Source organism: Gekko japonicus, unplaced genomic scaffold (assembly GCF_001447785.1).
Source record: "Gekko japonicus isolate JY-2015 unplaced genomic scaffold, Gekko_japonicus_V1.1 scaffold179, whole genome shotgun sequence".
Taxonomy (NCBI): Eukaryota; Metazoa; Chordata; class Lepidosauria; order Squamata; family Gekkonidae; genus Gekko; species Gekko japonicus.
Window position 1 is genome coordinate 722680 of NW_015160213.1, and position 25117 is coordinate 747796.

At 42.8% G+C, this 25117-nt stretch overlaps 1 protein-coding gene across 1 annotated transcript; it reads left to right on the top strand.

Annotated features, from left to right (window-relative positions):
• The first annotated feature begins 406 nt into the window (after positions 1-406).
• Positions 407-20553, top strand: SGTB (small glutamine-rich tetratricopeptide repeat (TPR)-containing, beta). The gene is made up of 10 exons (XM_015410231.1): positions 407-506; positions 1745-1848; positions 5497-5566; positions 7773-7872; positions 9217-9321; positions 11842-11980; positions 12060-12122; positions 13309-13346; positions 14687-14770; positions 20376-20553. Exons 1-10 carry the CDS (start codon positions 407-409, stop codon positions 20485-20487), a joined length of 915 nt encoding a protein of 304 aa, XP_015265717.1. The 3' UTR covers positions 20488-20553.
• The last annotated feature ends 4564 nt before the right edge of the window (positions 20554-25117 follow it).

The window sequence follows — 25117 nt, forward strand, 5'->3', positions numbered from 1 at the left end:
AGCTAGTGACACAGTATTCTTTAATTACATTTTTCTTTGTTGTTGAGGTATGCAGAGCTCCACAGCCCATTACAGAGGAGCTCTGTCCACATCCCTAATTAACTGTTACGCATTCAGTTTAATGCCCTTGCTGAATTCCTTTCTGAAGAAGTAAAGGCTGTGACTTACAAACATTTGCTAAGAGTTTTAAGCATTAAATAATTGTTCGCAGCTAAATAACCACATCTCAGAAACGGTATTAAAAAAATCTAGTTGCACCTCTTAAACTAATTTTTATTTTCAGAGTGAGAATGACACTTGGAAAAACATTTTTTCCATTTTTACTGTGGGGGTTTTTTTTGGAATTTATTCAGATTAATTGGATTTTTCTACTTTCTTGATTCAGGGGAGCTTCACAAACTTGAAAATGTCATCTGTCAAACACCTTGTATACTCGGTCATCAATTTCTTGCGAGAACAAAGTCAGATGGATACATTCACTTCAGATGAACAAGAAAGCCTGGAAGGTTGGTGGTGATTGATGAGTGTGATGTCTGAGGGAAGTGTGAGCATTAATTATGTGGAAAGCAAGAGGGAGCCATTAACAGTCTTGTTTATTTTCTTTAGCAATGATGGCTTTCAAACAAGGAACTTAGGGATTCCTTGGATACTTACACAGGGTTCCTTGCATAGAAGATCTTTAATGCATAGTCACAAGATAGTATTTTAGTGTGTTCAGGGGTACCTAGTTCATGTGAGGTCATAATGAGGCCCAACAGGCAGGAGTCTTTGCATAGTTGCTCGGCTTGGGTAAACAAAAATTATTTCTAGTAGGCAATAAGGCACAGTTTTCTCACTTACTGTTCCAATTAGGGAAGGAAGTGAGCTCCTTTTTTACTTACTGCCCAGAGGAACACAGTTATTACAGTGCATTTGGTTAAGAGCACGGACTCTAATCTGCAAGAACTGGGTTTGATTCCCCACTCCTTCACATGCAGCTGTTGGTGTGACCTTGGGTCAGTCATAAGTTCTTTCAGAGTTGTTCTCTCAAGGACTGTTCTCAAGATAGCTCTCTCAGCCCCACGTACCTCACAGGGTGTCTGCTGTGGGGAGGGGAAGGGAAGGGGATTGTAAGCCACTCTGAGACTCCTTCGGGTAGTGAAGGGCGGGGTATAAATCCAATCTCCTCTTCTTCTTCTTTCCTGGCAGCTTTTCTCAAGCTTATTACTTATACAGTAGAATATGGCAGAAGTTTTCCTTACTGGTCACCAGGATTGCCTTTATGGTCACAGGACTATATTTTGTGAATCCCTGCTCTAAGGCTTGGCCTGGCAAGTCCTTCAGGAGGAGGTGATGGTGATGATTTATCCCCCACCTTTCACTCAGAGTCTTGTTTACGTGGATAATAATTATGGACTTTGTTGGTCTTAAAGATGCCACTGGACTCTAATTTGTTCTGCAGCAGAGGTAGTTTGCTCAGGGAGAAGGTTTAGTGCCCAGAGGGAAATGTGGCATAAACAGCTGCACCGTTTTGCCCCTTTGAAATACATTAAAAAAGCACAAATTCACATTTGCTCTCAAAATAGCCTACTGATTGAGGTGTATCCAACCTTTCCATAGCTGGTTTCGTTTGCTTGTTTCAGAGGACTGTTCACATTGGTACTAAGTGACATGAAACAATAAGAGTATTTATGCATGTCAGTACAAGAATGGGGAATCTCTTTTTTTAAAAAAAAAGTAATAATGTTCATTACTTTCTTTACAGTGGCAATCCAGTGTTTGGAAACAGTTTTTAAAATCAGTCTGGAGGATTCTCATCTTGCGGTACCTGTACGCTTGACAGACATGTTTGCAGACTGTTGTCATAAGGTAAGCAATGAATTAGCACATATCTGTGTTACAACTTAAAAATATTTTTAAGAGAGCCTTTCAGTTTTGTGAGGATGATAGGTAGGGCTAATAGAAAAGCTTAAGAACCACATAAAACGATAGTTCCTTTAGCACCAGTTTTGATGGTAGCCGAGCAATGTCCCCTCTAAGCGCCACAGTGTTGTGAGCAAAAACTTCTACCTTGTGAGCAAAAAAAGCTAGTAGCCTTAAAGCTGTGAGCGAGTCTACATTTGACTACCACATAAATTAGTTTTTTAGAAGATTATTTCCATAACCTTGTAAAAATCTCAGAATGAATTCTTTTAAACATAATTTGAATGAAATCTTTTAAACATTATAATTTGAATGAATAATTTAAACATTATAAGAGAAACAGAATCAAGTCAAATTTCATTACAGAAAATGTCTCTATGGGGTAGACCTGGCTTTCGGAGAACAGGTCTACTCTTCCCTTGCAACTGTATTGGTACACCTGGCCTGTGGAGAACAGGTCTACCCGCTCCAGTCCACTATACTGGTAGACATGGCCTCGGACTGTCGCCCTGCACTGAGCCTTAGAAAACATATCAGCACTGGGGGGGGGGGAACTCTTGCAGTCTCCTTTTTTTTTTTTTTTAGTGAAATATGACAAATTACAGGTCAAGTATAACAGAGGTGGAACAATGACTTTCAGAACCCTGCCTAACCTAACAAATAGGAAGTTGCTTAAATGTTATCAACCTGCCCAAACTACTTATTTATTCAAATATCTCTATCCCACTTTTCCCTGTGACTCAAGGCAGCTTACAAATCATACTGAAAAGCATAATACGGGTATGTAAAAAATCCCTGTTTTTTTGTGCTCCTTTATAGCCTCTTGGAGCTGCGGTGGCTCAAGTGGTTAAGACGCTGAACTGCAGGCTGTGGAAGGTCAGTAGTTCAGCAGTTCAAGACCCGGGTGCCGCATGATGGAGTGAGCTCCCATCTCTAGTTCCAGCTCCTGCCAACCTAGCAGTTCGAAAGAAATTGCTAGATAAATAGGTACCACTTCAGTGGGAAGGTAACAGCGTTCCATGCGCCTTGGTGTTTAGTCATGCCGGCCACATGACCACGGACAGCGCTGGCTCTTCGGCTTTGAAACGGAGATGAGCACTGCAACCCTAGAGTCGGATCCAACTGGCTTTCGAGCAAGGGAACCTTTACCTTTACCTTTATAGCCTCTTGGGACCATGGGGAGGTGATTTCATTACAGAAAACACCAAATTTGCAGCATAGTTGCTGGTGCTTCTCCTAACCCCCCCTTCCTCCAGTTTCAAAAAGATTGGACCAGGGGGTCCAATTCTGTGAGCCCCAGAAGGAAGTACCCCCATCCTCCATTGTTTCCAATTGAGGGAAAATGCCTTGCCTCCACAGTCGGAGTAACGAGACGGACAACAGTTTGGATCAAACAAGGGCCACTTTATTAACTATATAACAGTTTATTAACCAAAAATGGCAAGGGAGCATTTCCTAAGTAGCGGAACAGACAAGGCAGGTGTCAGGCTGACCAGCCTCCTTGTCTAATATGTGGGCGAGCCACCAACCCCAGGCTTGAGCCATTAATCTGGCTTGCGACCAGCAGCCCAGCCCCTGGTAGCCTCCCAGGAGCGTCTACCCCTGAAACCATACAGCTTGTAGAGAGGAGCTTACCCAAGAGGTTCCCAGAGGGAATCATCATTCACCACCCAGGGCCTTAAGAGGGAACTCGATAGCCAAGATGTATAGGATGCTGCTTCAGGTTTGCTAGGATGGGAATCTATAGAACACAGGAATGAATAGTGAGCCCAACTTTCTGAGATATGATCATCCTGAACAGCCATCTTCATGCTGCACAGCAAAGTGCTTTTGAGACTAGGATGTTTGTCGTGTGATATGGGAGCCAGGTGTTCTAAGGCAAAAAATTCCACTGAGCTCTTGCCAAGGCCATGTGTAATCTTAAGCAGTCTTTAGATCTTGGCTCTTGTCATTCATTGTTTTAGATCTTGACCTCTATTGACTGTCTGGCATCCAGCTCCTAAACATTTGTGTACGTATCCCAGTGCCAGTGTAATACCCCCTACTAGTTTGGCATGGTATTTTTGCTATTGCTCTGGGATAACAGATTGCATGCCTCATCCGCAGCAGCTGTTTGCAGGCATTGCATGAGTTAGTGTCATGGTCTTTGAAAGTACTGTACATGATAAACAAAAGTCAAAATAGTCTGCTATAGTAGTTGCGGTTTAAAACAACAACCCCGGTTTTGCTTAAAAGATGGAAACAGAGGGAGCTGGGTATTTTTAAAAAATGAGGCTACTGAACTGTTAGGTGGGATAAGCCATTATTCTAAAAAAATCTAATCATTTAAGAGTAGAAATATGAATTGGAGGATGGCAGGTGGAGACAGAATTTTTAGTTGAGCTGCACTGCATTGGCATGGTAGTAGCCATGGAATGTGTCATGGCTAGCATAGCTTTGTGTCATCTAGCATAGATTGACTGTGAGTAAGGCTGTATCTAACAAATGTGATCAACAGCAAGTGGTTGTGCTGTGCTGCACAATGAATGTGTGTTACAGGATGATGCAGGCAGGTTTGTATATAAATGGCTACCCCTTTGGAGTCAGGCTGGTATATAGCAGTCTGGTTGACAAACACGGGACTCCCTTCCTCTCCTGTGAGTGATATATACCACTCCTGTGAAATGAACATGTTTAAAAATCTCAGAACTCTTATAAACCAAATGCAAGTTTGAATTTTAAGACTACCCTATCCAGTTTTAGACTACAGTGGATTTTATTGATATTTTTACTAGGGCTCTCAGATTTAATAAGTCATTCTAAGTGGCAAGAGTAAATTTTCAATCTCATAGCCTTGCAAATTGAGAGTGAGATGGTTTGTTTATTTAAGACTATTTTGATTCTTCTGATGTTTTTATTAACCTGAAAATTACCATACTTAATTCGTAATATGTATATTTATAATCAAATAATGTATAAGATATTCCTAACTTCTACCTTTATTATAAATTTCCTTTGCTAGATTTGTATGTTGGAACACAGACTTTCTGAGGCATAATCATTCTTGTTGCATGTTATTGAGATAACACTGAGCCTAGTCCCACACCATAGGTTCCTTGCACATGGCTTTAGGTTGTGTGCAAGAATGGGTATATTTAGATCTATCAAACAAATACTTTGACTATGCTGATTGCTGGTTTGGGAGGAAGCGGTCTAAATTCAGCCCTTCCACACTCCCACATAGGTAATTAATGGCATCAAAATTGGCTTATGTGATGCGATCCAGCATGGACCACTGTACTTGTGTGTCCAAGAGTTGGACAGAGGGTTTGTTTCCCTTTTTAAAAGAATACAAACATATAGTTAAAGAGTGGAAAAACAAACTTTGAATACTCCGTGTCACAGTGTTGTTTTGACTGACTTCTTTGCAGTTCAGAGATGCACTTAATGAAAGGGTTTGTATCCACTGATTTCTCCATTCTTATATTGGATTATTTGTGTTCATTCTAGAACAGCTAATTGTGGCCGAATTTCTGTTTTAGTGTGGTGACAGAGATAAGGTTATCTAGAAAGCTTATCCAGAAATGAGACTTTTCTTTTTCAAAATTCATACAGAACGAGATACTGCCCCTCTCAGATTCTTTGCCAGAGGATATTGAGAAGGCTGACCAGCTGAAGGATGAAGGTATGCATTAAAAAGAGGAACCAATTTCATTCTATCATAGCTCTTACAGTCGGTGCCCGTACTAGAACATGGCTCTTGCACGGATGGGCTTTTGGTCTAGTAGAAAACTATATTGTAGAGTGGTAGATGCTGTGTTTCGGAAGAGATTAGTGTGATGGCTGATCTGGAGGAAATTTAAGAAGCTGAACAAAACCAAAAATGCAGTGCAATCTTATGTGTTTTTACTTAGAATTCCCACTGATGTCATATTTATCCCTATAGAAGTGTGTGTAGGATTGCAGCCTTAGTATTCCTTGTGTTAGATATATGAATTTAAGAAGAGGAAGAAGAGAAGAGATTGGATTTATACCCTATCCTTCATCACCCAAAGGAGTCTCAGAGCAGTTTACAATCTCCTTTCCCTTCCCCTCCCTACAACAGACACCCTGTGAGGTAGGTGGGGCTGAGAGAGCTTTTTCTAGGACTGCCCTTGAGAGAACAGTTCTGAAAGAACTTATAAATGACCCAAGGTCACACCAGCAGGTGCATGTAGAGGAGGGGGAAAATTAAACCCAGTTCTCCCAGATTAGAGCCCGCCGCTCTTAACCACTTAACCATAGCTTCTGTGGCCCAGATTACTGGACATGAAAATATTTGTATATTTTACTTGTAATGAAATAAAGGAATGAGGATAGTATGTGGTTTTCAAGTAGCCCTAGTGGAATATCAGGCTGATTGTTATCTTTATACATCTCTTCATATGTTGGCTTTAGTGTGTTTTTCCCTTGCGCAGGCTGTCACTTTTAACTGTCCAGTATTCTTGCCCCCTTTGGGTTTCAGCCATTAGTCCATCACATCCTTCAATCTTACTCCATATGTATAGAGTGCCTGTTTACTAATAAAAAAAGATTTATATTGTACCCTTCCTTAAACCTCAGGGTGGAAGCACATTTGAGCAAAGAAATAAGATTAGATTTGCACAGCAAATTTACTGCAAGTTTAAAACAGTTCAATTAATGTAAGTGTAAAAATACAGCCATCGCAGTTGCATTCTAAGTCATCAGCATTAACCACTGGCAACCTTATAGGCTTTTGGAAAGGTAGAGAGAGAGCCTTCAGGGATTATTTCTGGAAGCCCATTCTGTGAGATGGGAACAACAATGGAGAATGCTCATGAGTCGGCAGTACTCGCCCCCTGCAGTGAAAGCAGTAAAAGAAGAGATAGGTGTGCCAAATGAAGTTAGAGCACAGGTTCATACAGGAGGAGGTTCCTAGAGCTATCATCTTCATTTCCTATAACCAGAATGACTTCCATGCACGGCAGTACTTGCCCCCTGCAGTGAAAGCAGTAAAAGAAGAGATAGGTGTGCCAAATGAAGTTAGAGCACAGGTTCATACAGGAGGAGGTTCCTAGAGCTATCATCTTCATTTCCTATAACCAGAATGACTTCCATGCAATTGAATTCACTTGTGTAGTTGTCACCAATTTAGTGCAGTACCTTACCAGTGGCAGTAGTTGTTGTTGGGTTGTATCCAGTGGCTCTCTTTCACTAAATGAGGAGTTTTCCTCTAACAGAGAAAATCTTGCTCTCACGACAAGGCTCCTTATTCTGGACAAGGCTCTTTTCATAGGAGAAGGGAGTTGCTGGGTCCAAGCCATTGTGATTGCTATAGTTAACATTTATGATGAATTTATTTGTATGGCTGTCTACCCACGCTTCATGCCTGTCCAGCAGGTCATAAACGTTATTCCTAGTTTATAGATTTGAGACACTGGGGTGAGGTCTAGTGGTGTGTCTCAAGCCATCAGTATGTTCTGATATTTATTAAAACATACGCCCCCTTTCTTTGTAGTTCATATGGCATCTCAATGATAACAAATCCAGTTATTAGAAAGCTCTGTTTACCAAAAACTGTACTGACTTGCTAATTCCACTCAAGCCTTTGCCTTGGTGTTCAAAATAGCAGGTGTTCTTGTACAGCAAGAAAAAAAATTATGTGATATATTGTTTTGCAGCAAATAAAATTGCATGACAAAGCAAGCACAGTGCCACTCAGCTCATGCTAAATTGCCAAACAGTGTCTGTTTATGAACAGTGAATCATGAAGGGTATCATTTGCATCATTGCTTTATGAGGTGTCGTTTACAGTGATGTGTGGCATTCGTGCACACTTGGCATTCAATCTTTTTAATTAAACACAAGTTTATTGCTGCTGTTTATTTCAGGTAATAATCACATGAAGGAAGAAAATTATGGCGCTGCAGTGGATTGTTACAATCAGGCTATAGAACTGGATCCCAATAATGCTGTCTATTATTGCAACAGGTAAATATCGAATATCTTGAAGGTTTATTTTTCTCTCTAATTTCTGCTCGCAGTTCACAGCTAGCATGCGTAACAATAATACTAGCATGTACTTAACTTATTTGGTGTTCAGAGCACTTCATGTGCATTTATCTTGTCATGATCTTTCCAGTAGTCCCTTAAGGAAGGCTAGAGTCAAAACATCACCAGGTTCTGACCCTGGTCCAGTCACTAAAGTCCCATGGTAGTTCCTTGTTAGCTGGCCTTTCTCATTTTCACTCTAGCCTGTTCTATTACCCCTACAGCGGTCATATTTGTGAAGCCAGTTTTGTCCATTAAACTGGGACTAGGACTACGGGGAGGGCGGGATATAAATTTAATAAATAAATAAATACAATGCTGAATCTATTTGCTTGGAAATAGTCCTATTAAAATTGATGGGACTTAACTTCCAAGAAAGTATAGTTAGGAGTGGCCTGCAAATCAATTTAAATCATAGGGCTTCAATGTAACAGACAGTTTGGTGGTTAGACCAATACCTGTTTAAACATACAAAGCTGCCTAATTTGGTTCAGACTTATAGGTTTGTCAACATCCATATAGTCTAAGCAGACTGGGAGTGGCTCTCCAGAGGTTTGGGTCAGGTTGACAACCTTCAGGTTAGAGGTCTCCCGTAATCACAACTGATCATGAGACCAAGAGATCCTTTTCCTTGGAGGAAATGGCAGCTTTGGAGGGTGGACTGTATGGCATTATCCCCCACGGAGGGGAGTGTGTGTTCATAGTAGAGCGGGTCTCTTGTACTCAGCAAGCAAAATTTATGTGATGTATTATTTTCACAGCAAATAAAATTGCACGACAAAGCATGCACAGTGCCCCTCTGCTCATACCTTCAGAAATTTCCCAACCAAGAGATGCCGGTCCCAGTCTCCAGCTCCGTCATGACTTAGTGGAAGACTCTCCCACTAAGTCATGACCCCTCCCCATATATTGTTGATATTCATGTTTTGGAGCTCAGTTAAGAACATAAGAACATAAGAGATGCCAATGTTGGATCAGGCCAAAGGCCCATCCAGTCCAACACTCTGTATCACACAGTGGCCAGAACTACCAGTGCCATCAGGAGGTCCACCAGTGGGGCCAGGACACTAGGAGCCCTCCCACTGTTGACACCCCCCCCAAGCACCAGGAAGACAGAGCATCACTTGCCCCAGAGTCCCTATCTATACCTTGTGGCTAATAGCCACTGATGGACCTCTGCTCCATATGCTTATCTAATTCCCTTTTGAAGTCGTCCATGCTTGTAGCCGCCACCACTTCCTGTGGCAGTGAATTCATAAGAACAAATTCTTTTTCATACTTCAGAGCCGCTGCTCAGAGCAAACTGAACAACTACAATGAAGCAATAAAAGACTGTGAAAGAGCCATAGCAATAGATCCAAAATACAGCAAAGCATATGGGAGAATGGGGTAAGTGAGCCAGTTATCTGAATAACTGTAGCAGAAGATTGTCAATCTTATTGGCAGGGGCTGACCCAAGAACTACTGTATCCGTAGCTACGTTTCTGTTCTTTGTGATGAAAATACAGGCCGGGATAACATCCCGTGAATAATGGACTCAAGTTCTAACCCTTAAATTCTTAGTTATATCAGGATGGATGATGTATGCTGTGATTTTTATGTGGGCAGTTAACTCAATAACATAGATCCAGAGGAGTTAGCCGTGTTAGTCTGTTGCTGCAAAATAGTAAAGAGCCTAGTAGCACCTTTAAGAATAACAAACTTCATTGTAGCATAAGCTTTCGAGAAACACAGCTCTCTTCGTCAGTCAATAACACTGTTATTGAGTTCAGTAGCACCTTTAAGACTAACAAGCTATTGTAGCATAAGCTTTCGAGAAACACAGCTCTCTTCGTCTGATGAAGAAAGCTGTGTTTCTCAAAAGCTTATGCTACAATAAAGTTTGTTAGTCTTGAAATTGCTACTGAACTCAATAACAGTGTTTTTTCTGCTCCTGTATGGCTTGTGGCCATAATAAAATCTGACTGACTGCTTTTAAGTGTATTGTCTTAAAACAGTTAAATGTCAGAGATATCAAACTGTCTCACCATAGCTTAGAACGTGAGAACTGCTGATCTCTTAGCAGCAGCCTATGAAATTTACTCATTCTGTAGATATCTTTTCTCACATACCGACACCCGAAAGCTCAGTCTTGAGAAATCAAACTGCAGTTAATATGCTGGCCAGAATGATACAGCAGCAATAGCAACCCTTTTTAAAAATCAAGATAAAAGATTCCTCATAACTGCCAGTTTTTCAACCATCACTGGGATATAATAAAAATACTTTTTGACTATGGAGCGCCTAATGTACCATTATAGTTACAGTTAGAACAGAGAAAATATTTGTTGGATAAGAAAGTATTGTTAATTTCTGTGATCCTCCCAAAGGAATTGAGATTATCTTTCTTTGGCCCAATAGTTTAAAGAAGTAATAATCTATATTTCAGTTAACTGTTCTTTAGGCCAAACTAGTATTCATAGAACAAATATTGAAATCAGGGGACGCAGAAAGGTACAACTGGGTTTAGGACTAAGTCACTGTCAGGCTTCTCCGTGACTTAGAACCCAACTCCTCCTGCTGCTTTGTGCATCTTAAACAGTTTTTAAAGCCCTAGCAAATTAATGTTACTCTTCTCTGACTGTTACAGTGGTTGCTGTGTGAATCCCAGGGATTTCTATATACAGGAATAAATGCATGTTATTTTATTTGTATTTTCAATTCACTTCCCCTTATATAACTGGACTATCAACAGACATCTACCCTGACCAACAGGGAAGCAGTGTTCCCTCTAAACTGAGTTAGTGTGAGCTAGCTCACAGTTTTTTAGCCTTTGGCTCACAGATTTCTGTTTTAGCTCAGGAAGGATGGCCCCAGAGCAAACTAATTTATGCAGGAGCCAAATCACTCGCTCACAACTCTCATTACTATATTCTGTTCTCTGTAGATTACTGTATTATAAAAGTAATCTTTATAGAACAGTCTTTGCATGACTTCCTAGACAGGACACCTGAATCCACACCAGAGTCTGAAAAATTTGGATTGCACAGGTAATTCATAGTGAAATGCTGAGCTAATATGAAACAGTTTAGATTATGTGACTTCGAAAGAGTCTGCTCTCAAGTTTCTAATGGAAGCCCAGTTACTTTCAAGATCCATGAGATTGAAATGAATTCGTTAACAGCAATTTATTCTTACCCCGATGAAAGGAATCTTTCCTTCTGTGTGGATGTCACATTTTGAATGAATACAGATAACTGTTTACAGACTAACAGCTAGAGCACTTTAGAGACAAACAAGAGTTCCAGGGTATAAGCTTTTGATAGTCAAAGCTCCCTTTGCCAAACAGGGCTAGAAATGGACATCTCTGAGTTCTGTTACCCTAATCAGAAGATGGGAGGGGTGTTGAGAAGGATGCAGAGGTACAATGCATGTTGTAATCAGCTTGATTAGAGAAGAGGGAAATGCTTGGGGGCAGAAAATTAGCACCTGCATTGAGATAAGAATCCTTTGTCCCTATTCAGCCCAGGGGGCTGGAGTTCATTGTTCTCAATTTGAGAATGAACTGAAGTCCCACAATTTCATATTGTAATTTCCCCTTGAAATTTACAGACTAAGTAGAAGCTTACCATGGTGCATGCACAGAGCCATTGTTGACAGCATTCTGCCAAGAGGCATCAAATTTTACTATAGCTCTTAGATTGTGTGCAGATGTGTGATTAAAAATTTTCCTTACCACTTGATCGGATGCTGCAGATTGCCAGTTTATTGTGTGATTACAACACACTACAAGAAGCTTTGTCTCTACTCAAAAACTAAGCAAATAGTGTGAGATTAAAATGTTTCATTTAAATTAATATTAATTAGATCAGAAGAGAGAGAGACTGACTCATTTTGTACTCATGTTGGCTCTGCCCGCATTCATTTTAGGTTGGCCCTGACTTCAATGAACAAATACCAAGAAGCAATCAATAGTTACCGAAAAGCCCTGGATCTCGATCCAGAAAACGACTCCTATAAATCAAATTTGAAAGTAGCTGAGCAAAAATTAAGAGATGTGGCCAGCCCTGTAAGTTATCTTTAAAATCTGTTTCAGTAATTTAGTTAACTCAAAAGTGTGGTGGTTGATGCATATACTTTAATTTCAGACTGGAACTGGATTGAGTTTTGATATGGCAAGCTTGATAAACAACCCTGCCTTCATTAGTATGGTGAGTACGTTTAAAATACATTATTTGCTATGCTTGTTTATTTATTTATTTTACAGAAGGGAGCGGTGGTGCAGGTGGTAAAACGCCTGCTTTAACAACTAAGAGCAGCCATTGCGGCTGTTCGAATACCACCGCGGCCGGAGTGAGCTCCCGGCCTTCGTCCCAGCTCCCGCCAACCCAGCGGGTCGAAAGCTAATTAACATCTAATGCAAGTAAACGAATGGGTACCTACCCTTAGATGGGTAGGGGGCACCCACCTCTGACGAAGAGGCATGGTGGTAATGCGGATGGCAGTACGGCGACGGACAACGGCGTAACATCAGCAGCGGCGAGTGCTGGAGAGTGGAGCAGAGTGGAGCAGAGCGATCCCTGGTGGCCAGAAGGAACATTGAGCAACAGCGGCAGTGACGGCAGAGTCCTGAGGGCGCACGACGAATGATGCAGGCACAGCGGTGCCTGATGGACGAAGCCGGCCGAAAGCGTGCATGAAGCCGTGCGCCTGTGCGGCGCTGCTGTGGTTGCCGGAAAAAGTGTCGGGAGCCTGGAGGGGACGTCGCGCCAGCAGCCGAGAAAGGACTATCGATCTAGCCGCCGATAAATAGATGCCGAGCCGAAGACTTGTTACAATAAAATTACATTAAAAACAGTTAAAACGAACTATAAAAATTCATATAGGTAGCAAGAGTTTCACATCTGTTAGAGCCACAGGTGGAATCGGTGGGCCCTTTCAGCGGATTGGGAGCCAGATTAAGAGCAGGGAGGCCAACTGTGATGGACACCCACCGCCTCAACCAAAGGCCTGGCGGAACAGCTCCATTTTGCAGGCCCTGTGGAGCAATAAAAGGTCCCACAGGGACCTTTTGTTTAATCTGTTTCATTGCTTGTTTGAACAGTTGTTTTATCTTCAACCCCATCCTGCTTTCTCTTCACCTATATGATCATTTTGAGCAGTCCTGTTGACCTAATAGTCATTGTTTTTAGTATTGTCCAAGCCCCATAGTATATTTTAACCAATAATGTTGTGGTACTGTAACAATATCTTTGAAAAACATTTCTGTAGCAAATAGTTAATTTTATGGTACGTTAAAAAGGTAAACTTTCTTCCACAATGCTGCCAGAGAGTGGTCTGTTTCAAAATTGTCCAGTGAAAGACTGGTTGCATTACAACTCATCTCCTCTATTTCAGGCAGCAAGTTTAATGCAGAATCCACAAGTTCAGCAACTGTAAGTATAAGCATGGAATGCAAAGTCTTGTGCATACCAAAGTATTATGTTATTCTGAGAGCCACTGACCATGTGGGCCTGAGTATTCATTTTTTTTCAGTGGCGGAATCCTGGAGTTGGAATGTTAGCCAGCACTTTTTGATGACTGGCAGTTCAGGAATTATCCTGAGCAAAAAGATACTACAAGTTTTGCCCCCACAGCCGGAATAACGAGACGGACAACAGTTTGGATCAAACAAGGGCCACTTTATTAACTATATACAATTTATTAACAGCAACCGGCAAGGGAGCACATCCTAAGTAGCGGAACAGACAAGGCAGGTGTCAGACTGACCAGCCTCCTTGTCTGATATATGGGCGAGGCACCAACCCCGGTCTTGGGCCATTAATCTGGCTTGCGACCAGCAGCCCAGCCACGGGTCGCCTCCCGGGAGCGCCTACCCCTGAAACCCTACAGTTTGCAGAGAGGAGCTTACCCAAGAGGCTCCCCTAGGGGATCCTCATTCACCACCCGGGGCCTTAATAGCCCGCAAGCCGTTCCTGAAGACCCCCCAATTCCCAAAAGACGGGACGGCTTACGGTGCTCACCAATTCCGCTGCCTTATCTCTGCTCAAAGTGACCAACCTATTTAAAAACGCCACGCCCCTAACCGTTGTTCCACTGTTCCAGTGTAAGGTAGGCGAAAACACTACCACCCCATTGCCAATCTTAGGTGATAGCGAAAAATTCAGCCTACACTAGCTTAACAGGGCAGGCGGGCGAGCACGAGGCTGCAACTGACCTGGGGGGCAGGAGTGGAGTCGAGCCTGGCCAGGCCGGCTCCGCCCCCCCCCCCACGTCCCAGCACTCTGTGGTGGGACGCTGTTGCCGTCCCGCCTTCCCCGCGGCGGCAAACCAGCCCCCGACCGCCATTGCCTTCGGCGGCGGCCGGGAGCTCCCTTGTATGTAGTATGGCAGAGGAGGGGGGAGAATAGACTGGTTCTTCTTGACTCAGGATCTAAGGTTAGACTGGGTTCTAGGAAAAGAACATACTACATGAACCAAGCTTGAGCTTGATTAATAAGACACTTCATTATTATGCAACCTAATTCATTGGGAAATTCTTAGGTATAAATTCCACTGCAATTCATGAAAGTAGCACAAGAGATCAGTTGTGTGTTGTGCAACTCCCAGTTTTGCATCAGGGGAAAATTAACAGTGAATGGTCTTCTTGAACTCTCCTTTTTCCTGTAATTTAGTTATGGTGACCTTTAAGTTTACTTGCAGTTCATTGCTTATAATACAGTAAAGAGCAATTATCATTAAGGAAATCTCAATATTTGCAATATCTATTGCATAGGATGTCTGGTATGATGTCAAACGCTATTGGGGGCCCTGCTGCCGGTGTTGGTGGCCTCACAGATTTGTCAAGCCTCATACATGCGTAAGTACTATTAATTTACATACTAACTCTGGAGGCTCATATTTGTGGAAACTGATGTGCTAAAAGGGGCTATGTTAAGATTTGTGGCTTTTTTTGCTACATTGATTAAAAGCTATGGGAATGCTTGCTTAGAAGGGGGAAAAAAGGAGAAATGCATCTCTGTATCTTTCCTGCTTGGGAGCAAAAGTTGTTGGGGAAGTAGGTGATTGGTCTGGAAAAGGGAAACTTAGCTACTTTTTGCTACAGTGTCTCCTCCTTGCAAATGGGAGTCTTTGAAGCTTTTCAGTCACAGTTGAGTTTCCATTGGCAACTCTCCTGGGGGAGAAGGCTTCAAAGAAAGTAGGGCCTACTATCTCCCTGTTTTTCCTTCCGTTGACCTGGTGGGGAAATGGATGTGCCGATAAATAGGCTGATCAGAATTGTGAACCTTGTCACTGCTGTCCATTTCAGGCCCTTATTCTAAGCCTTGAACAAAGGTAATGGTGGAGTTGTTCTTTTCTCCTTTCCCAAGTAGCAGGGAAGTGCCCACACTGCGTGTGTGTTCTGATCACACAGCTTACCTGACAGTGTGTGGCATCTTTCCAAAAAGAACCTCAGTCTTGATGGTACATACCTGTGATTGGTGACTGCATCAATGTTGCCCTGTTGGCTGACTATAGTTATTACAGCTGGTATGCCAATAGTAATTATTGTGATTGAGTTTGGCATAATCAAACCCCACCGGAGATGAGTTACAGCAGAGCTGTCAAGTATTTATTTATATTTATTTATTTATTTATTCCATTTGTATCCCGCCCTCCCCACGTACAGGCTCAGGGTGGCTTACAGTAATCGGTACAAAGTACCACAAAATCCACATTAAAACATTTTAAAACATTCAGGTAATCATAAAGTGCTAGTGGTACTAAACATTCCATCACTAATCGAGATGGCAAGCTATATGATGTAACAGCAGACAATTTCAGACTAAGTAATTTTGTGGCGTCACGCGATGGTATGGCTCGGTCTCAAAGCTGGGGCCGGCCCATAACCACAGATGTTGGTGGTAGTGGTGAGGGCGGCTCCCAATTGAAAGCCTGGTGGAAGAGCTCCATCTTGCAGGCCCTGCGGAACTGTAGAAGATCCCACAGGGCCCTGATCTCTTCCGGGAGCTCATTCCACCAGTATGGAGCCACCACTGAAAAGGCCCTACTAGCAGTGAGCCTGGCATCCTTAGGGCCTGGGAGGGTCAATCGATGTTGTGACCCCAACTATAGTGCTCTCTGGGGCATATATGGGGAAAGGCAGTCCCTCAGGTATGTCGGACCCTGGCCATATAGGGCTTTAAAGCTGAGTACCAGTACCTTGAAGTGAATGCTATTGGCAGCCAGTGCAGTGGCTTCAGCACAGGCCGGATATGCTCCCATCTAGGAAGGCCCATCAGAAGCCTGGCCACGGCATTCTGCACTAGCTGCAGCTTCTGGATTTGCGACAAGGGCAGCCCCATGTAGAGAGCGTTACAGTAGTCTAGTCTTGAGGTGACCATCACATGGATCACTGTAGCCAGGTCATCACAGTCAAGGAAGGGAACCAACTGCCGAATCAGTCGAAGGTGGTAAAAGGCCGACTTAGCCGTGGCTGCTACCTGGGCCTCAATTGTTAAGGTGCCCCACCGAAGGTCGGGAGTGGGATCCCTACCCCTGAACCACCCTGACTCGGGCACAGGACCTCCGTCTTCGCCAGGTTCAGCTTCAGCCAGCTCAGTCTAAGCCAACCAGCCATGGTTTGCAGTGCCCGGTCCAGATCTTCTAGTCTGGAGTCCTACTGGCCACCCAACATCAGATAGAGCTTTGTGTCATCAACGTACTGGTGACACCCCAGCCCATACCTCCGAGCAATCTGGACAAGGGGGTGCATGTAGATGTTAAATAACATCGGAGAAAGCCCTGCCCCTTGAGGGACTCTGCACTCAAGCAGGTGTCCCGTGGACTGCTGTCCCCCTAGCACCACCCTTTGTCCCGACCCTGAAGAAAGGAAGCAAGCCATTGCAAGGCAAGCCCCTGGATCCCCATGTTGGTGAGGCGGTGGGTCAGCAATTGGTGGTCGACCATGTCGAACACGGCCGACAGGTCCAACAACAGCAGTACCGCTGAACTACTCCGATCCAGATGCCTCCGGAGGTCATCCGTAAGAGCGACCAACGCCGTCTCCATCCCGTGTCCTGGGCAGAAGCCAGACTGGAAGGGATCTAATATGGAAGTGTCATCCATAAAGCCCTGCAACTGTCTCGCCACCACCCCCTCAATTAATTTGCCCAAATAGGGCAAATTGGAAACCAGCCGATAGTTAGCTAATTCTGCTGGATCCAGAGATGGTTTTTTCAGGAGAGGGCGGACCATCGCTTCCTTGAGTGCCCCTGGGAACAGCCCCTCAGAGAGGGACTTGTTGATAATTTCCCTTAGGGCACCTTGGAACCCCTCATGGCCAGCTTTGATAAGCCAGGAAGGGCACTGATCAAGGCTGCATGTGGTTGGGCGTACAGCTGTGAGCAATCTGTCAACTTCCTCCAGGCTGAGCGGGCTGAAATGATCCAAAATCAAAGACGTGCAAGGGGCCTCGAGTTCTCTCACTGTATCAATTTTGGCGGGGAGGTCGCGGTGGAGCGCCAAGACTTTATCTGCGAAATAGCTCACAAATGCCTCGCAGCCAGTGTCCAAGTATGAGGTTGTAGATTTCCATAATGGTGTCTCTTGCTTTTGTCAAATAGTAATGAAAACCACAGATCTCGCTCATAATGTGAGCATTTGTTAGATTCTTTTCTACATAGATTGTGGGTTCCTGCCACTTAGTGTGAGACACAACAAACACAGCAGCTACAACTGCTTTTTGTATATGAATCCTAGGTAGGGTTACCAGCCTCCAGGTGAGGCCTAGAGATCTTCCAGAATTACAACTGGTCTCCAGGCAACAGAGATTAGTTCCCCTGGAGAATATGGCTGCTTTGGAGGATGGACTGTATGGCCTTATGTACCAATTAGGTCCCTCCCCTCCCCAGGCTCGACCCCCTAAATCTCCAGGTGTTTCCCAACCCAGAGTTGGCAGGTGGGGGTGTTGCTCCCAGTTTAAAACAAGGTAGGTTTGGGTATGGAAGGACAAGTGAGAGCCAGCAGGACGTAATGGTGCTAGAGAGTCTGACTAGGATCTGGGAGACCCAGGATCACATCCCCGCTTTGCCATGAATCTCACTGGGTTACCTTGAGCCAGCCACAATGCACACTTTCTCACAGCCTAACCTGCCTCAGTGGAGCTGAGGTGGCTCAAGTGGTTAAGACGCTGAACTTCAGGCTGTGGAAGGTCGGTAGTTCAGCAGTTCAAGACCCGAGTGTGCCGCATGACGGAGTGAGCTCCCGTCTCTGGTTCCAGCTCCTGCCAATCTAGCAGTTTGGAAGCAAGAAATTGCAATTAGATAAATAGGTACCACTTCAATTGGAAGGTAACAGCGTTCCGTGCGCCTTGGTGCTTAGTCATGCTGGCCACATGACTACGGAAACGTCTTCGGACAGCGCTGGCTCTTCGGCTTTGAAACAGAAATGAGCACCGCAACCCTAGAGTCAGATTCGACTGGCTTTCGAGCAAGGGAACCTTTACGTTTTACCTTTAACCTACCTCAAGGTATTGTTGTGAGGGTAACACAGAGAATGGGAATACATAAACACATGCAGCTGCCCTATATGGTATCAAATCATTGTTCCTGCAAGGTCAGTATTGTCTGCTCAGACTGGCAGCAGCTCTTCAGGGCCTCAGGCAGAGGTCTTTCATATCACCTACTGCATGGTCCTTTTTACTGGAGATGCCAGGGATTGAACGTGGGACCTTCTGCGTGGCAAGTAGATGCTCTGCCACTGAGCCACAGCCCTTCCCTCATGCTGCCCTGAGCTCCTTGGAGCAAGAATGGGATTAAAAAATCTGCTAGTTATTAATAATAATAGTAGTAAAGCATAGGACTTGCTAACTGTGAGTGTCCTTGGGCAGGCTCCTTCCTTTCAGCCTCATAGGTTTGTTCTGAGGCTGAAAACGGCTTTCAGGTCTTTTGAAGGAGGGCCGCATACAATTGTAACATTTTTTTTAAAGAAGACAGCAAAGAGTCCAAGCTGTGATACAGTCTGTAAACAAAATCATTTGTTCGTTAGTCAGCTGAAGTCAGCAGGACACTCTTAACTTAAAAGAAGCTGTCTTGCAATTTACCCCTCCCTCCTCCAATCAGATGGAGTTGCGGTGGCTCAAGTGGTTAAGACGCTGAACTGCAGGCTGTGGAAGGTCAGTAGTTCAGCAGTTCGAGACCCGGGTGCCGCATGATAGAGTGAGTTCCCATCTCTAGTTCCAGCTCCTGCCAACCTAGCAGTTCGAAAGCAAGAAATTGCAAGTAGATAAATAGGTACCACTTCGGTGGGAAGGTAACTGCGTTCCGTGCGCCTTGGTGTTTAGTCATGCTGGCCGCATGACCATGGAAACGTCTTCGGACAGCGCTGGCTCTTCGGCTTTGAAACGGAGATGAGCACCGCAACCCTAGAGTCGGATTCGACTGGCTTTCGAGCCAGGGAACCTTTACCTTTACCTCCAATCAGCAACAACAAGATTCATTTGCTCTCAAGTAATGAGTCATGGAATAAAGAGTTTTTGCATTTTAAAAAATTGGTTTTAAAGGTGGACTCTATGGCATTATAAAGTTGTGATTTTTATTTGTGTTTTAATTTGTTAGCCACCTCAGTAGCCCTTGTGAGTACAGGAAAGCACGGATTGGGATATACATTTTGTAAAATGAATAATATACATTAAAAACAGAAACAGTGTAGCCTACGTTCTAAGCAAGGATTGATTAAAACGAGATAAAGTCTTGAAGTTTCAATATACTTTTTAAAGTAAAAAGTTTTATTCATTTTTTAATCTGCTGTGATATGGAGTCATCTACATTTCTGTTTACTATTTTGCTGTTTGCATTGGTGGACATTTAAGGCCTTTGCCATCCAATGGTTTTCCACCACATTAAAGGGCAATTCTGTACATATTTGTCTTTCCTGACTATGGAAAACTTGGGGTGTTTCTTGACCAGTGTCAGATAAAGACTGCAATTCTCCCCTTTATTATATTGGCATGCTACTTTTCCATGCCAGGCATGCCTAAGGCAGCTCACAAAATATTACAAACAATTAATTACAATTATGAAACCTCAAAAGGGCAGTAATAGTTAAGCAAAACTGAAATCCAAGGATGAAATGCTTATCGGAGGGCTCTGGAATAGGTGGGTCTTCAGTGGACACCAGTAGACCTGCAACAGTGAGGTCAAAGTAATCTCTGTCTGGATAGTGAGTTCCACAGTTTGGAGGTGGCAACCAAACAGGTCATTGTTCAGGTCCCCTCTAGATGTGCACTTGTTAGTTTTGGTTTCTGTAGCAAACTGTCCTCACATGAGCATGGGCAGGAACAGACAAGATGGACGGAGTCCTTTGGGTGCTTTGGACCCAAGAGCTTGCTTTAGTTAAGAACTTGGTTCTTGGTTTCCTGTGTTTTGAGTACCATACACTATGGGTTTTCCTTGTTTACTGATCTTTGTAAAAATACTTTACAGGGGACAGCAGTTTGCACAGCAGATACAGCAGCAAAACCCAGAACTTATAGAGCAGCTGCGAAACCACGTCCGAAGCAGATCTTTCAGCAGCAGCACGGAGGAACACTCCTGATTTAAGAGGCACCTGTTAGAACGTTGTTCTACTAACTCCAAAAGGCATACTGTAGCTTGTAGCAAATATCACCATTGTAATTCTTCTCAGACATGAAATGGGAAATCTTTTGTGTGTATTCCTTATTGTCTGTTGAAAACAGATTCATTGCACACAGATCTGAACATATCATGTATGTATATCGATGCCTTTGTAAATGGAATATAAATAGAGCTGGTGACGTATTAAAATCTCTATGTACAAGGGAGCATTTTCATAGCAAGTGGACGATGGTACCTTACTCTTCTCTCTTGGAGAGAGTGGATTTTGTTTATATGCCAAGACTGTATATTGAAGCAGAGATCACCAAGTGGGAGAGGAGTGGAGCAGATAGTGCTGATGAACCATGTAATCTTGTACAGAAATTGTTTAATGTTGTATAAGGCAACCTCTCTCAAATCAGAGGACTGCCCCCCATGCAAGTCTATGGGAAATACAAAGAATTGTGCATGCCTTATTGGAAACAAGCCTATAAAGGCTCAACTCTCTCTGTCTTTCCCCCCAAAGTGAATTACCACTTTATAGCGACTGTGAGGGAAAAAGTAATAAGTTTGGTGGAGTTACTTCAGGCTGAGATGTCACAGGAGGGGGGGGGGTTGAGCAAACAGATACTGGGGTGGGGGTCAGTGCTTGACTAGGAAGGTGAAGTTGTGCAGAGTCTGGAGCTGGATATAGCCAAAGAGGTTTGGTGATCATGGACTGCCAATGGTATTTTCAAAGGGTGCGCTACTTAAGAGTAGCAGTTGCTTGTGTCGTTCAGGGGGGGCATGGCCTGGTTACCCTACAGCTGTTGTAGAGGTTAACAGATCTAAAAAAACAATACTGTTCTGCTTTGTGTCAGGAGAGAGAGAAAACAAGCAACAAAGTAACAGACAGTATTTTTAACTTGTGATTGAACAGTGGAAGATTCAAAGTACCGGAGCCGTTTGGTGTGCATGGCTGATAGAAAAGGAGATAAATTTATAAGAGATGGAGGAGAGATACACAGGAATGTAAGCAACACTGTATATAATATAAAACATGTTAAGCTGGGAAGTCCGCCAACAATACTCTGAGAGAAACTCGGTAAACCTGTAATTTCACCCTGGGAATAGCTCTGGAAAAACTCCATCATGGAATGACAAATAAAATTAAGGTTGTTAATACAGTGAGCATAAAACTCTTCACTTTGGTCAAATTAATCTGTTTGCTTAAGTATCTATGAAAGGATTGTCTACATATTAGTAGCTGTCTTAAATGCCTATCTTTTAAAAAAGTGTTTAGAAGACTCTTCAAGTTCATACGATGACATGTATCTCTCTAATCTGCTAATGTCACTGGTGTTCTCTTTTGCTCTGGACTCTTCTTATTGGTGTCTTAACCATTTTCTTCCTGATTTGCTACATGTACCCCCTTCCTACTGAATTTTTTTTAACTTGCTTTTGCACTTCTGCAGAACTGATTTAGAAAGCTGTTCAGGGGCCAGATTTTTCTGAGGTGACAGTATTAAAGCAATATTCAGAGAGTAGTTCAGGGGAACATTGTGTGGCTAGAAAGTTGTGTGGGGTAGAATAACTAAGTTTGCAGAAGAACTAACTGCTGCTCTATTTCCTAAAATCTTTCAATGTCCACTCAATATAGAACAACCGATGTGATGGATTCACGTGGTCCCTATGGACCTGTCCTTTCCACAAAGTATAACACCTTCTGTCTGTCTCCAGCGAGTTTTCATACCACGTACCTGGTTATTGGAGTGGGTGCACCAAATGTACTTAGGAGCATAATATGAGGCTGAACAAATGTAAAGAAAACACTGAGTCAGAATATAGATGATATCAAGCCTGAAGTTGCTTTTAAAAGCAAAGATGTAAGAGCTCCTCAGCCCACTACGGTAATTGTATTTGCATATTTAACTGTTCCAAATTATGTCACAGCAGTTAATTATGGCTAGATGGCCTAAAGTCATTGGGAAGCTGATCACTGGGCAAATTCAGCTAAGTGGCAACTTGCCCATTTGCCTTTGCAGTGGTCACTGTAACTAGTCCGATGTTACAGACAGATGTGCTCTTATGAATACATATAGGCCTGAGTACCACTTTATGCAGCCTTTAAAGTATTAGGCAAAGCTGTCTTTGCAATGGCACAATACTAGCATTTTTACAAAACTAGACAGAAGGGATTTCCAACATGCTCATTTCAGAAAGCAACACTTGACAGTGGCTGTTCTCGTTCTACTCTTAATTCATTATCTCAGTTTTCCATAGAAGACCTATGAATCAGTCTTGTGTTGTTTATGGAATAAGTTTAATAAAGGGAGTGAAACTACAAAGCACTTTATTTGCATTATTTTTATATAATATTGCTTTTCCATTAATGCATAAAGTGATTCGGTTGTATACAAAAGGACTAGGTCTGGCAAGGTTCTACTGCCAACTATGAAGAGAGTCCTATTACCAGAGAGCAGTGTTCCTGAAAATATTGTGATGATACTGAGTTCTGTATGACTGGCTTACAAGTGTGGGAATGACTTCACCCTATTAAATTATCTAGAAATACTTAGCTCGTATTCTTAATGGTGCATTTGCAATATAGTCATTTTATAGAGTTAATATTGGGAGACATTATAGTTACAGTTAAAATTATTGATGTAAGTATATTGATGAGTATTCTAGTTACAATTCTCCATGTAATGGAAAGACTCGTTAACAGAATGAGTTCAAGAAAGTCTTTAACTATATAGGGTAGCTGCATTTTATTTTGCACAAATAAAAGTGCATAGAATACATTTCAGCGCTAATACTGGATTTTGCATCACTTTTAATCTAACAATTTGTGTAATAAAACTGAATGTTTTATTACACAAATGATCAGAAAGATCTTCCTTTTGTGTCTTAACAGTGCAATCCCTAGCAGAGGTCTAGCCTTCCAAGTCCATTGAAATCAATGGGTTTGTGTAATAAAACTGAATGTTTTATTACAATGCAAGAATAGCAGTGGTTGGATTTTAAACCGTAGGATTTTTCTTCAACCTCAATGTATGGCTACATTTTAAAATTCTTGGCACTGTTCCACTTCCTACATTTCACAGGTAGAACGTATGGCTTTTAAAAAAAAAATCTGAATGCCTGAATCCTCAGCATTTTTCTAAACATTTCTTCATCCCAAATATCCAAACGTGAGTCAGTTTTTTGGGAGGGAAAGGTGGAAGAGTCTTTTAGCATGCACATGGCTGGGTAGGATTTTTTAGATTTATATGCTGATTCTCCGGCGTTCTGCTTGAGATTACTTATATGCAAAAACTACAATGCTATCATAATAAATCAATAAAAAACCCATTGAGCATGTTAAGAAATATCCGTAAAACAGACCTCAGACTGTGAAACCCACAACAGCAAAACCCCTTACTTAGTTAAAAGCCTAGGTAAAAATAAATGTTTCAGCCTGGCAACTGAAAGCCTACCTAGTAGGGGGGAGGGACATTTCAAAGGCAAAGTGGCACTACTGAAAATGTCTTGTCTCTAGTTGCCCCCTACCTCACCTCTGAAGGCTGGGGCACAGAATGAGGTTACTTAGAGGACACTTGATGGAAAGAATTTTGCTGTTGACTTAGTCTGGCCCAACATCTGCCTCACAGAGGAAGACTGCAAAAAAACCCCCAGCTTTACTTCAAATCTACAGAGCCACAAGAAGGGTATCAGGGGATGTGACACAGATACAATGAAGACTGTGAATGGTGCAGAGACAGCAAGTGTTCAGAATTTCAGTGTGTTCCAGGCTGTGCAGCCCTTCAGGGAATGTTCTTGAGAGCCAGTTTGGTGCAGTGGTTAGGAACACAAACTCTAATCTGGTAGAACTGGGTTTGATTCCCCACTCCTCCACATGTAGCTGCCGGTGTGACCCTGGGTCAGTTACAAGAACTTTCTCAGCTGTTCTCTCAGGAGCAGTTCTCAAAAGACCTCTCTCAGCCCCACCTACCTCAGCAATGTTCCCTCTAAGCTGAGTTAGTGTGAGCTAGCTCACAATTTTTTAGCCTCTCGCTCACACATTTTTGTCTTAGCTCAGGAAGGATGGCTCCAGAGCAAATTAATTTATGCAGTAGCCAAATTGCTCGCTCACAACTTTAATGCCAGTAGCTCACAAAGTACAATTTTTGCTCAAGAGACTCCACAGCTTAGAGGGAGCATTGCTCACAGGGTGTCTGTTGTGGGGAGGGGAAGGGAAAGGAGGCTCTAAACTGCTCTGAAATTCCTTTGGGTAGTGAAGGGTGGGATATAAATCCAATCTCTTCTTCTTGCTCTGCAGAAATGATATATACTTTGAAGCCTTCGGATCCTGTACACGTTTTTGTGTACCTTTTACAGTTTTTCTTGCTGTTAGTGTATGAACTTGAGGACTCGGGGGGGGGGACAAAAACAAGCAAGAATAAGAAAGCTATTTGTCAAAAGTTGTGGAATCTGGTTCATCTGTCAAAGTAATCCTGAAGCCTGCACACTGTTATGAGGGGGCATAACTAATCAATGAAACCTGCAGAAAGGACTGCAACCTTGTTAGTTATTTGGGAAAAGTGCAAATTGATTATTTCATCCTCCTGGTGGTGGTTGATCTGAAAAGC

Bases quoted from the DNA above. Each gene is read 5' to 3' on its own strand.
- SGTB (XM_015410231.1), top strand. From the start codon at position 407: ATGTCATCTGTCAAACACCTTGTATACTCGGTCATCAATTTCTTGCGA. The intron at 5,567-7,772 runs GTATGCATTAAA...TGTTTATTTCAG, and splicing joins TGACCAGCTGAAGGATGAAG to GTAATAATCACATGAAGGAA. The intron at 13,347-14,686 runs GTAAGTATAAGC...TCTATTGCATAG, and splicing joins AATCCACAAGTTCAGCAACT to GATGTCTGGTATGATGTCAA.